At 31.5% G+C, this 11,408-nt stretch overlaps 1 protein-coding gene across 1 annotated transcript; it reads right to left on the bottom strand.

The window, feature by feature from the left end:
- Nucleotides 1-369: 369 nt before the first annotated feature.
- LOC127867105 (receptor-type tyrosine-protein phosphatase epsilon-like) lies at nt 370-4,539 on the bottom strand. Its single transcript, XM_052408110.1, has 5 exons — nt 4,417-4,539; nt 3,952-4,083; nt 3,611-3,750; nt 2,793-2,928; nt 370-2,515 (listed from the first exon to the last, which is right to left on the bottom strand). Exons 1-5 carry the CDS (start codon nt 4,423-4,425, stop codon nt 2,435-2,437), a joined length of 498 nt encoding a protein of 165 aa, XP_052264070.1. The 5' UTR covers nt 4,426-4,539; the 3' UTR covers nt 370-2,434.
- Nucleotides 4,540-11,408: the final 6,869 nt, after the last annotated feature.

Raw genomic sequence — 11,408 nt, 5'->3', positions numbered from 1 at the left:
AATGAAAGAACAAAACGGCTGCTGTCGTGAAATAAAAAAAAAACAATGGGAAGTTAAAAGTGATTTCATAAAATGTCAAATGACTTGTGCGAAAAATTCAATGATATTGACTTTCTAGAATATATTTATCAATGAGACATTTGGAGACAATGGAGTTGAAAATGGCCGACGGATTGTATTTATATTTATTATAAAAGCAATTTTAAATAAAAAGCATTGATTGTAAAAGTAAACGCTTTTGGCATAGTATTTTAATTAGATAGAACATGTATTGGTTGTGCTTACATTTTACCAAGTAAGTCAAAAGTCTTAAGTGATCCTGTTTTCATTTTTCCGAAGACAATGGGTGTAAAATAGAACAATGTTGCGTCATAAGATATACTTTTATTACAGAAGCATTATATTCAAGAAATTGTGTTGTATCCGATATAGGGTGGGTAATAACACTTTCACCTCGCAACGAGGTCTTAGCTTAACCGACTTCACTACGACACGTTTCATGGGAATTTCATTAAATACTTGATAGGACCAAATTCTCGGATCATGTTGCAATGTATTTTGGTTGTCTCGCGGTAAACAATAATAAAAGTACACAGCACAAACGAAACAAATCAAGGCAAATACAATATAATATTTAATAATGACAAAACAAAACAAATGTATGTGTCAATATATGAAAATATACAAGTATTTAAAAATCAAAATGACACTTTCACGCAATATCAATATGAAAATAGTGTTTATGTAATTGGCAAAGTATTAAAACTAATTAACAATACAGAAAGCATCAAAACGTTAAATAAATGTTTGATAAAACTTATACAACAGCAAAATGAAATTTACTAAACGCACATAAAGCACTTTAACAAGAATACATCCAATACAAACAGGCGAAAATGTATACATTATAGAACAACATACAATGATATTTGTATAAAAACAATGCGATTATTGGAAATATTTCTAGAAAACATTCAAACACCTTTTGGAAAACACTAACACATTATATAAACTTATTTAAATACGGGTCAATACAATTGAATGAAATGCTCATTTTAATGACTTAATAGAACATGATTCCTTTCATAAAATATGTACTAAATTACGTAAACATAATTTCAATACACAACAAACCGATAATGACCAGTTATGTTTTACATTCAAGTTGTTTACAAATAAGGAAAATGCGCAGTCGACAGTATATTTATACTTAAAAGTAAAATCAACAAGGCTTTAAACATTAGTCTAAACTTATTTTTAATGTGTTTAGATTATGCTTAATGCTATGACAATAAACATCGATCAATTCCGTGGCAAACGTTTATGTCCAAATAAATAAGCTCTAAATTGGTTTTCGCAAGTAAAGCACTGTATTCTTCATTTAAATCAGCAGTAACATTAAAGAATAAAACATCTGAGTACATAAATATATACTCTGGCGTAAAATAAGCCGATCATTGCTCAAGCAACCTGTCTATGATGTTCGTTAATGTTATTATTTAAAATATTAACTCTAATATTGAAAGTACCATAACGATCACGGTTATAAAATGGTATTATCCTATGATGATCAAGTCATATTTGAAGTTCTTTCATATAATTCAAATACTATTAAATTACATGGAAAAATAGTGTAATTAATACAAATTAAAAATCAATATAAGTAAAACAAAAGTTGTTACTTTCGATAAGCGACCTTTAAGTTTTAATGTTAATTTCTATGGTGAACCGTTGGAAAACGCTTTAACCTTCTAACTTTTTGGCGTTACTTTATCTAAAAATACATATACTTAAATAACTAAATTGATGCACAACTAACCAAATCTCAAATTATTAAAATGTCGTGTCAAATACTCAATACTTTAAATCGTTATGTTTTCACGTTAAAAGAATCTTACAGTTCCAAACTAGACGAAGTCATCATTACTGAATGTTCGAAGAATATAATTTGTATTTAGTTATTTCTTCTGATGTCGCTTATTTAATGTATAACGCTTTCAGTTTTACAAATTTAGCAAAGAGGATTGTTATCGTATATTGTTAATGCCGTTCGAAATTTCGTAACTCAATAAGTTATCTTACCAACACGAGGTTAAATTTGTTAAGTAAGCTTTTTTATATAAAACAATTAACTGACAAGTAAATATATTTAATTAGTTATAAAATTAACTTGAAACATTAAAAATACATAATTCGTGGACACTGAATTGTTACAAATGAACACATATAACGAAGCAAACAGATGTAAGGCACATATAATACAATAACAAAAATTGCTAAACCATTAAACAATTAAACATACATGTATGTTTCCATAGCTATGGTATTCATTGCTCGGCGTGCAATATATTTAACATTCGCGAACTCACAAATGACATATAATCCGTGTCCAGTATAGAATCATCCATCAAATGCTTGTATTTGTATGTAATATTTATGACCACATTTTCTGCAAATTTGCGTATGTGTTCGCATCATCTAGAGCAATGCAGTCTGCACAAAACTTGAACTGCTCCTAGAACATACACATTGTTAAACTTCAAATCATTTTACAATCGAAACACACACTGCCTCGTGTTAATATGCCAAAGTACAATACAGCTACAACACAGTTGCGAATGCGACGTAATGAGACGATTTAGTTCATACCCAAACTAACAGTTGCGGGGCCTGTCATATGGGGTTATCCGTCCGGTCAGTCCGGTCAGTCTGTCAGAGATCTAAGTACGGAAAATTGAGTATTTCTCTGCTGTACGTGTATTATGTGTACTAAAATACGATACGAAACTTACGAAGGTGGGTAAAATCTGTTTTCTCCTCAGCCTCATGTGCCTGACGACCCGTGGTATGCTAACCTCACCATCAATGTCCACGTGTTCCAGAAGCGTCCATATGATCACAAACAGACCGCTTTTGTCGGTGCCATTACTATTTATACATGATATGTAAAGGCGTTTAATGAGTAGTTGATCTGACGGGAAGAATTCATAACTGCATATATTCATTATTTTACATATTTAAATATTCATCCTAGCAGTCAGTTTAAACATCTCAAAATGATTGATGGATATATTCTCGCTTTACTTATAATTATATCCTGTCTGCTGAAAATACTTAGTTTGAAGCTGAAAATTCAATATAATAAATTTGAGAATTGTATTAAGAATAAAAATACAATCTATGATGGGCAGTTCTAGAAATTAAAAAAACAACATAACATATAATTTAATTCTTGAAGTTTTCAGAATTTCAGCTGCATGTGTGTATTAACTACATTGATGCAAACTGATATAATATTGCATCTAAGGAATAAATTACTCCCCCATCCCAGTACATTGTCTTTTTATGTAAACCGTGTAAAACGCATGCAAAGAAGACGGATGCTTTCGTATGCTACATGTCGATATATTTTGACCACGTTTAAATAGACAAAGAACATTATAATTTGTACTTTCAAAATGTCAGTTGTTTATTTTTTACACTTTCCAAAGGTAGTAATGAATAAAGGTTCCATATTGAAAACCAATATACAAATTCATATTATACATAATTTAATGCAGTGTTAGGGTAAATTTAAATGGGTAAAACATGGATAAATTAATTAACTTACAGGCATTGGACTAGGATAGGTGCTTCACTTCTTGTTACATTTCGAACGTGGCGCAACAAATCCATAAATGATCGAGGACTCTGGGGGAGTGCCATTGTTTGCGACCAACCTGTGTACACTATCTGGGAAAATCTGTGTGCCTGTAAAGACAACATTGCGTAGCATTATTGCAAGCAAAACAGCGGTCATAAAACGGTACGATAAACGCCCCAAAATCTAAAACAATTCCGGCCTTTAACACGTACACCCATAGTTAGCAATACGCAATTAAATATACATAAACACGTTTTATTGTAGTATATAAATTACCAATTGTTGTTTGAAAATGAGACGGACATTACCTTTTGATTAAGATTAAGGTCAAACGATCTTGTATAAAAGTCTGATCCGTCTGTCGGTTCACAAAATACACCAGTCAATCTTATACCAGAAATCGACTTGGTTTCGTTTTCGCCTGGAAAATATTTTTCTTCCTGCAAATAAATTAGATATTCTCAATACGCATGACATTCGGCATGTTTTATTTACATGTTTAAAACGGTATTGCTTTAAATTGACCGTTCCCAGCTAGGATCGTGTGTTTGATGGAAAACAAGAATTGGTTTTCTGCTATTCTTTCTGCAGTTTCATTATATAACCAAAATACACACATATACTTTAATTGATTGCAGTTTTGTAAAAGTCTTATAAAGTTGCTTCTGTTACTCAATATCTTCCAATGGGCATAAAGAAATAATATCAATCAGTTCCACCCGTCATAAATCGAGTTTACTCGCATCATACAAGACCATACATATTTTGTTCACCTCAGACATTGAATCATCAAAGGAAACAATAAGCTCAATTTCCCTTTCACATATCAGTCTACAGAAGTCCACAAATGTGTGTTCTAGAGGAGCTTGTGTGATGATGAATCTTGTCGGCAGCTTGAAACTCTGAAGCAAATCAAAGCATTAATATTCCATTTATCTAAACGCTTTTATTAACTGCGGTTGAAAACGTCTTAATTAATATTTGCAACACAGAAATATAAGGAACGCACGTTGGACCTTTCTGAAATTAACACAGTCACATCATTGCTTACCAAATTATAAATATGGTTGCTTATATTTATCAGACCGTTGTGGATTTAACAATTGCACTTGCCAATCATGTTCCATGACGTTTTCTACTATCGCCTAGGTGACCGTGGTTGAACATGGTCTTTCAACCATCTCGGTAGTTGCTTGTTATGTTAATTTCATTAACTACATGCACTTAATATGTGTTATTTTAATATTTCAGATTTGTTTCCAAGTTCAACTAAGAACATATTAAAATGTCATATCAAACTTAATAAACTGGGTGTACTCTATATTAACTTGGTGGTATATACAGACCAAACCCATAACATCACTACTGTCATAAGCAGTATGTTACAATATATCAGTGCACTTGTAAAACATGTTTAAATGGCAACGTGGTTTATAAATTTCGTTGCAAACGTCGCTAAAAATGAAATCAAGACACGTGAACTAATAACAAGACATGAGTTTTAAATGCATGTTTCGAAAAAAAAACATGTTTAATATTGATATTATTTCATAGCATACAAAACACGTTCTTTGAATATTGGCGAACCAAATTCAAGTTATGACCAGTCGTAGTCAATCAATATTTGAACACCATCCGTAATTGCCATGTTTTTATATTACTTTCATATCTATTTAATTGCAAAGATGTATATAATTGTGACTGTTGTAATAAAATACAATTTTGAATCAAGTAATATTTAAGGTAGCGCACCCCTAATTGGCACATATTCAATTATAATCTAATTAATTATTTTCTTAATCAGCATCATTTCACTGAACTACATGCAAATTTGTAGGTAGGCTTTCCATGCGTTTTAAAAAAAAATATACCGATTTTTTCAATTCCACCCCCACGCTCGGCTTTTGTCCATTTTATTTTTACCCCTGGGGTATATAAAAGTTCCATAATTCATTCAAATTTCTAAATATGGGCATGCAGTTGATTTGTACAGATGCAGTAAACGTGTTTAAAGTTGAAACAAGATGAAATAAGTATTCTTATACAGACATTTATTTTTTACAAATTTTTATCTATGGAAGAGCGCCATGAAATGTAAGTGATTCGAAATCAACAAAAAACAAGACACTTATAAATTGTCTGCGTTATTGATCAAATGTTAAGATATTTGTTGGTTTTCCTTTTTTAGAATCTGTTCTGAGAAGGCAAGAGCTGGGCATCATACAAGCCATTCTATCCAGCAAAACTGACAGTTTTTACAGATATCAACAAAGGAGGGATTCCTGAACTATCAAAGTTTCCAAGCTATACACAGAGTTATTATCTGTGGTGATCTTTATTGGTTCTGTTTGTTTACTTGGATGGAACATGTGTGAACTTTTATGGAACTTTGAAAAGTCTATATATGTCTATCTATAAACAAAAACCATCTATGGTATAATAAGATCAGATGTGCAAACAATGTCAAAGGGTTGTTAAATTAACAATTTGAAGGCAATTATGCTGAAAAAATATGAAAGTTGCCATGCAAATTTTGTCTGTATATCGACAAGTGTCTGCCGATAGTTGTCAAACTAGTTATACAAAACTTACCACAAGTATGTAAAAGCACTAAGTACCTGTGATCATTTTTAGTAAGATAGTGTAATTCTAAACAGTAGCAAATACCTTGTTTAGTAAATGCATAATGCAATTAATATGATTTCCATTCTATTGTGTAATTAATAAATTGGTTGTTACTTGTCAATCCATGATAAATGTTTTATGGCTAGTACAAAACCAGCAATGTTAATTTTGTAAAAGGTAATACAATACCACCACTTTGTAATTTTATATACGTTAATATTCTTGAAATGTAGGTTGATAACAGTGTTTTAGTTTTTAACCAGGTTTTCCGAAGGAAAAAACTGGTTATTAGATTGGCGAATGCGGGCGGGCTGGCTGGCTGGCTGGCTGGCTGGCTGGCTGGCTGGCTGGCTGGCGGGCTGGCGGGCGGGCGGAACAAGCTTGTCCGGGCCATAACTATGTCGTTCATTGTCAGATTTTAAAATCATTTGGCACATTTGTTCACCATCATTGGATGGTGTGTCGCGCGAAATAATTACGTCGATATCTCCAAGGTCAAGGTCACACTTTGAGTTCAAAGGTCAAAAATGGCCATAAATGAGCTTGTCCTGGCCATAACTATGTCATTCATTGTGAGATTTTAAAATCATTTGGCACATGTGTTCACCATCATGGGACGGTGTGTCGCACGAAAGAATCACGTCAATATCTCCAATGTAAAGGTCGCCACGACTAAAAATAGATTTTTTTAAAAACAAACTTACAAAGGGGGTTAATTTTGTTTGTTCATTTCAAAAGTTCAGTTTGAGTTTTCTCCCTTTATCAGATTTTTTTTCACAATGAAAACCTGGTTTTGTGACAATTTTGTCCCTTGTACTTATTTTGTAACTATTATTTTATGTGCAAATAAATGATGTGAAGTGTTTTGTATCTCCACACAATACCACATACCTTTTTATATATGTACTGTGTTATGTGTAATTTGAATGTTTAAATAAAAAAATATGGATAATATAACATGATGCATTCTAATATTTGCATTCAAATTGTAACTATAGTCTATAGTCTAAACTGCATACATTTAGCTCTATTATAGAGCTAAGTGTATGCAGTTTAGACTGTGATTTTAGAATTGCTACAAAATGGCTAGTTTTTAGTGGCGACAAAATTTAAACTATTCAACAATAGTTTGCGAAAGAAAATTAGAAACCTGCAAGATACCTGTATTTATTAAGTATTTTAATTGCGAAACAAGTATGTTGTTATGCTGTCACACATAACTATACATTGATAATAAATAAGAAGACAATTAGTGGTGTTAACGTTTCCCAACAGTAGAAATCATTCTTCTGATGAAGTCAGTGATATACAGAAGAAAGCTCCAGGTATGGCTTTCAATACGTAGTGTGTGTTATTTGACAGTCTAAAACTTATTGGATTAAAAAAATCCTGTCAAATTTGTCAATCAAAATTGATTTGACACATCACATGATTTTGATTATGTTAAATCAGTGTACTGTATGCTAAATGCAACTGCTTAAGCAAGCTGTCAAGTTGAATCGAGACATTTGATGAAACAAACTGTTTCCTGGGTAGGACCAGTACTTAGTGTCTCTATGACGTACCATGACATCGAAAGTCTACAAGAAGTACTAGGTAGAACGAGAAATGTACTTCGACGTACAATTTTCACCGACCCTTGAGTGTTAGCCAATCAGAAGACACCTTACGTCTGTTGCTTTTAGAGATATTTGACATAGAACATTATTATTATTATTTATACTGAATTATGCGACTATCGACCGCTTACTCATAGATATTGTGCGTATTTATTAAACATTATTATTATTATAATTTATACCAAATTATGCGACTATCGACCGCTAACTCATAGATACTGTGCGTATTTATTGACCTGGCGTGGCGGAATTAACCTCATTTTGTCCTCAATTAAAAAAGAGATTTTAAACATTTATTATGAATAAATCTGAAGGAAAAGCGGCTCAAGAGACTAGTGTTTTGATTGGCTGTTCAGAAAATGTGTACGTAGAAGTACAAACATGTATGTCGAAGTACAAATTGTACTTTGACGTACAAATATATACTTTGAAGTGTATTTTATATTTATGTCAACGTACAATTATTGTACTTCGCCGTACATTTCTCTTTTTAACTTGTAGGTCTTCTTGACTCAACCCAAATGGTACGCCATAGTATGTCTTTAGGGTTATCTAGAGAATGCTCCCACTTAAGGGTTCAATACAGAAACCTCCCAGTGACTAAGCCAGTTAGCAGACACCCCATCCACTATACCACAGCCACCGAACCAGCTATAAATTCCTGTGGCTAGAAAACAAAAAATAAATCAGATGCTAGATCTTTCAGCTTGAAACATGTAACTCGTTTTAAGATTGAGTTTTTTGGATGCATTACTTAATAATTGCAACAATTATAATATTTTGAGCACAATCATGTCCATGTATTTATTAAAAATACATGGTTATAAAAAAAAACTTTAAAAACTTTTGCCCGTAAATTAGGTAGTACCTATAATCATATTATTTCTTATGTATGCCATGTATTTATGATGTGTTGAAATTTGCTACAGTTTGTTTATAGGTCGGTCAAAAGCTATACATAGCTTATGCTATATACATGTTATACTCATACCGTCAATAAATAAATTTTGAGTTGAGTTGAGTTGTACGGATCCACCCCATGAAATTTCGGTTCCGGATATGTATTTTCATAGTTGTATGTAACCTAGCGCTGTTTTCACAAGTATTGTTTTTTATACAGACTGGTTCTGTTTAAAATATAAATCAAAAGTTTAATACTCTCTGATTATACTCCTTTAATTGACGTTTCGGCATAATGCCTTTATCAAAACATTCGAAATTATATTTTAACTACATTTTTACATCTTTTGACTGCACAATTTAAATAACAAAGAAAAATGTTTTTAAACGTCAAATGACGTTGTACATGATGACGTCATAAATGGCGTTATTTAAAATGGCGCCAAAATAATGTAAAAATTACGCCAAAAATGAAATGACGTTAAACACTTACATATTTTGTCTTAAACTTATGTTAAATATGTGCTTTATATATTTAATAAATTGATATTATACAATGAAACAATCATCACCATATGTAATTATAATCGACTTAAACTTATTATCATTAATTAAATAGGGTAAACTTATTTAATGACTTTAATTATTTCAATCCATATCTATGTAAAATATTATAATGATATTTGATTAAATAATCATATAAACTTGCTATTCTATATAACATATACACATTATGGATAAGATACATTGCATAAAGTACTATTTTTTGTACATACATTTAGGTTGATGATTAATATAATATGTTTTTCACATATATTTTTTACAAGATAGTTTCCCGTAGCAGGACATCAAGTTGATTTTTTGTATTAAGTCCATTTGGCGATTGTGTTTATAATTATTTAATATCCCTTCGGATAATTCAACTGAGCTTAAAAGTTTAATAGTCGATATTTATTGACGAGTGACAGTCAAATAGCAGATCATTCGAGATCCTTCGGCTTTTATTGTATAAGACTGTCATTGGACATTCCGTAATGAGCCCCGAAATCAAAACTTATTCGAAATCATGGAGGATTTACACATTACAAATGCAATTCCTAATGGCAATAAGTAAGTTTTCAATCCTTATTGTCTTTCTGAGTTGTATTAAAAACAACGGTAGTGGATCCAGTGTGGCTAGAAGGTTATTCAGGTAAATTTTGCATAATTCGCGACCTGTCAAATTGTGTTCCTGCATCATGTAATGTTTTGAAGGCATTACGTCATATACTAAGTTTAAATGCTATCTTGTGATGCAAGGAACATCAGTGCCCAGTGAGAGAATCTTCTCCACAGCAGGAGACCTCGTCAGTGCTCATAGGGCTTGCCTGGACCCGGAAAATGTTGATATGTTAATTTTTGTGAAAACAAACACCAAACTGTATGAACAGTGAAAAGTGTATGTTAACAAGCAAACTATGAAGTGAATAAACCTTAAGGTTTTATTTTGTTTTGACATTGCTACAATTTTAAACGAGAACTTTGTTATGATTTTTGTAAATAAATGTTTAATGCTTTGTAGTCAAAGTATACTTCTAAAACATTGATTTCTTTAATTTAGACATACAATTCTCATTTTCTTTTATCTGAGGAATCCAAATTCCAAAAACTGTAAGAAACCATATTTGGATTCGGATTCGGATCCGAACATTTTTTTTTGGAATCGTTGCAGCCCTAGCATATAATAGCTATATAAGGCCATAGTTAATGTTCAGTATTACTATTTCCTCACAAATATCATAACTCAAACGAAAATTTGCGAATCTGAAACAACTTTTTTAAATTTTGTCAATTTACCAAAACGTGCAAAGATCCCTTTAATTCAATATTATCATTTTCGGTATTGCGTATGTTTTAATAGGACTAGCAGCGTCTTTAATTTAATATATGATTCGGTTCAATATAATAGTTGGTATTGCCACGTTCTCACTGCGGGGAATCACGTGGTTCTATGAAAAATATATTGTGTTTTGTAAAATGCTACCAATTATATGTTTCGATGCATTTCGCTTTTCATGTGCATACATTCATATAAACATAAGTTAAATCTAAATTAAATCACAATTATTGTTTTGGTTATAAAAAATAATATGTACCATTTGCAAATATATTTTTAAAGTTAATGCTTATATTTAATATGTTAAAAACCAAAGTCCAAAATGTTACCTTCAAAATCTCATTCCTTGATGTAGTAAAGAACAGAACATAAAACCATAAATAATTAGATTGATTGATCTACTTTTAGTCTGCAGCATTTTATTATTGAACAAAATAAATAACTTATATTCGGACGTGCATGATATACTAGGTTCCCGCTATATGATTTAGTCGGTCATAAACATTATTTTCATCATCTATTTGTAAAATGTTGAGGAGCATGTTATACTTTATTGTGGATTCGTAATAAAGCATAATTGCATGCGTAAACGGTTTTATCGGCCTGTTCAAGTTCAGTGATGTTTTCATAATGACAGAGGCCTTGTATAGGCCCGGTTTCCCTAATAGCATTTGTATGATGCAATTTGTGCCTAATTTTAACGTTTTTCTTGGAAAGTTTCTTTTCCCTTTGTAGGTTTAATCGA

Source organism: Dreissena polymorpha, chromosome 1 (genome assembly GCF_020536995.1).
Source record: "Dreissena polymorpha isolate Duluth1 chromosome 1, UMN_Dpol_1.0, whole genome shotgun sequence".
NCBI lineage: Eukaryota > Metazoa > Mollusca > Bivalvia > Myida > Dreissenidae > Dreissena > Dreissena polymorpha.
Note: the sequence above shows the minus strand (reverse complement) of the source record. Positions and strands in the feature narration are given on the sequence as shown.

What these genes read in the sequence shown, in the direction of transcription:
- LOC127867105 (XM_052408110.1), bottom strand. An exon ending in CCTATCCTAGTCCAATGCCT is followed by an intron (nt 2,929 to 3,610) that starts GTAAGTTAATTA and finishes ATGTATAAATAG; the next exon opens with TAATGGCACCGACAAAAGCG. An exon ending in AACAGATTTTACCCACCTTC is followed by an intron (nt 2,516 to 2,792) that starts GTAAGTTTCGTA and finishes TGTATGTTCTAG; the next exon opens with GAGCAGTTCAAGTTTTGTGC.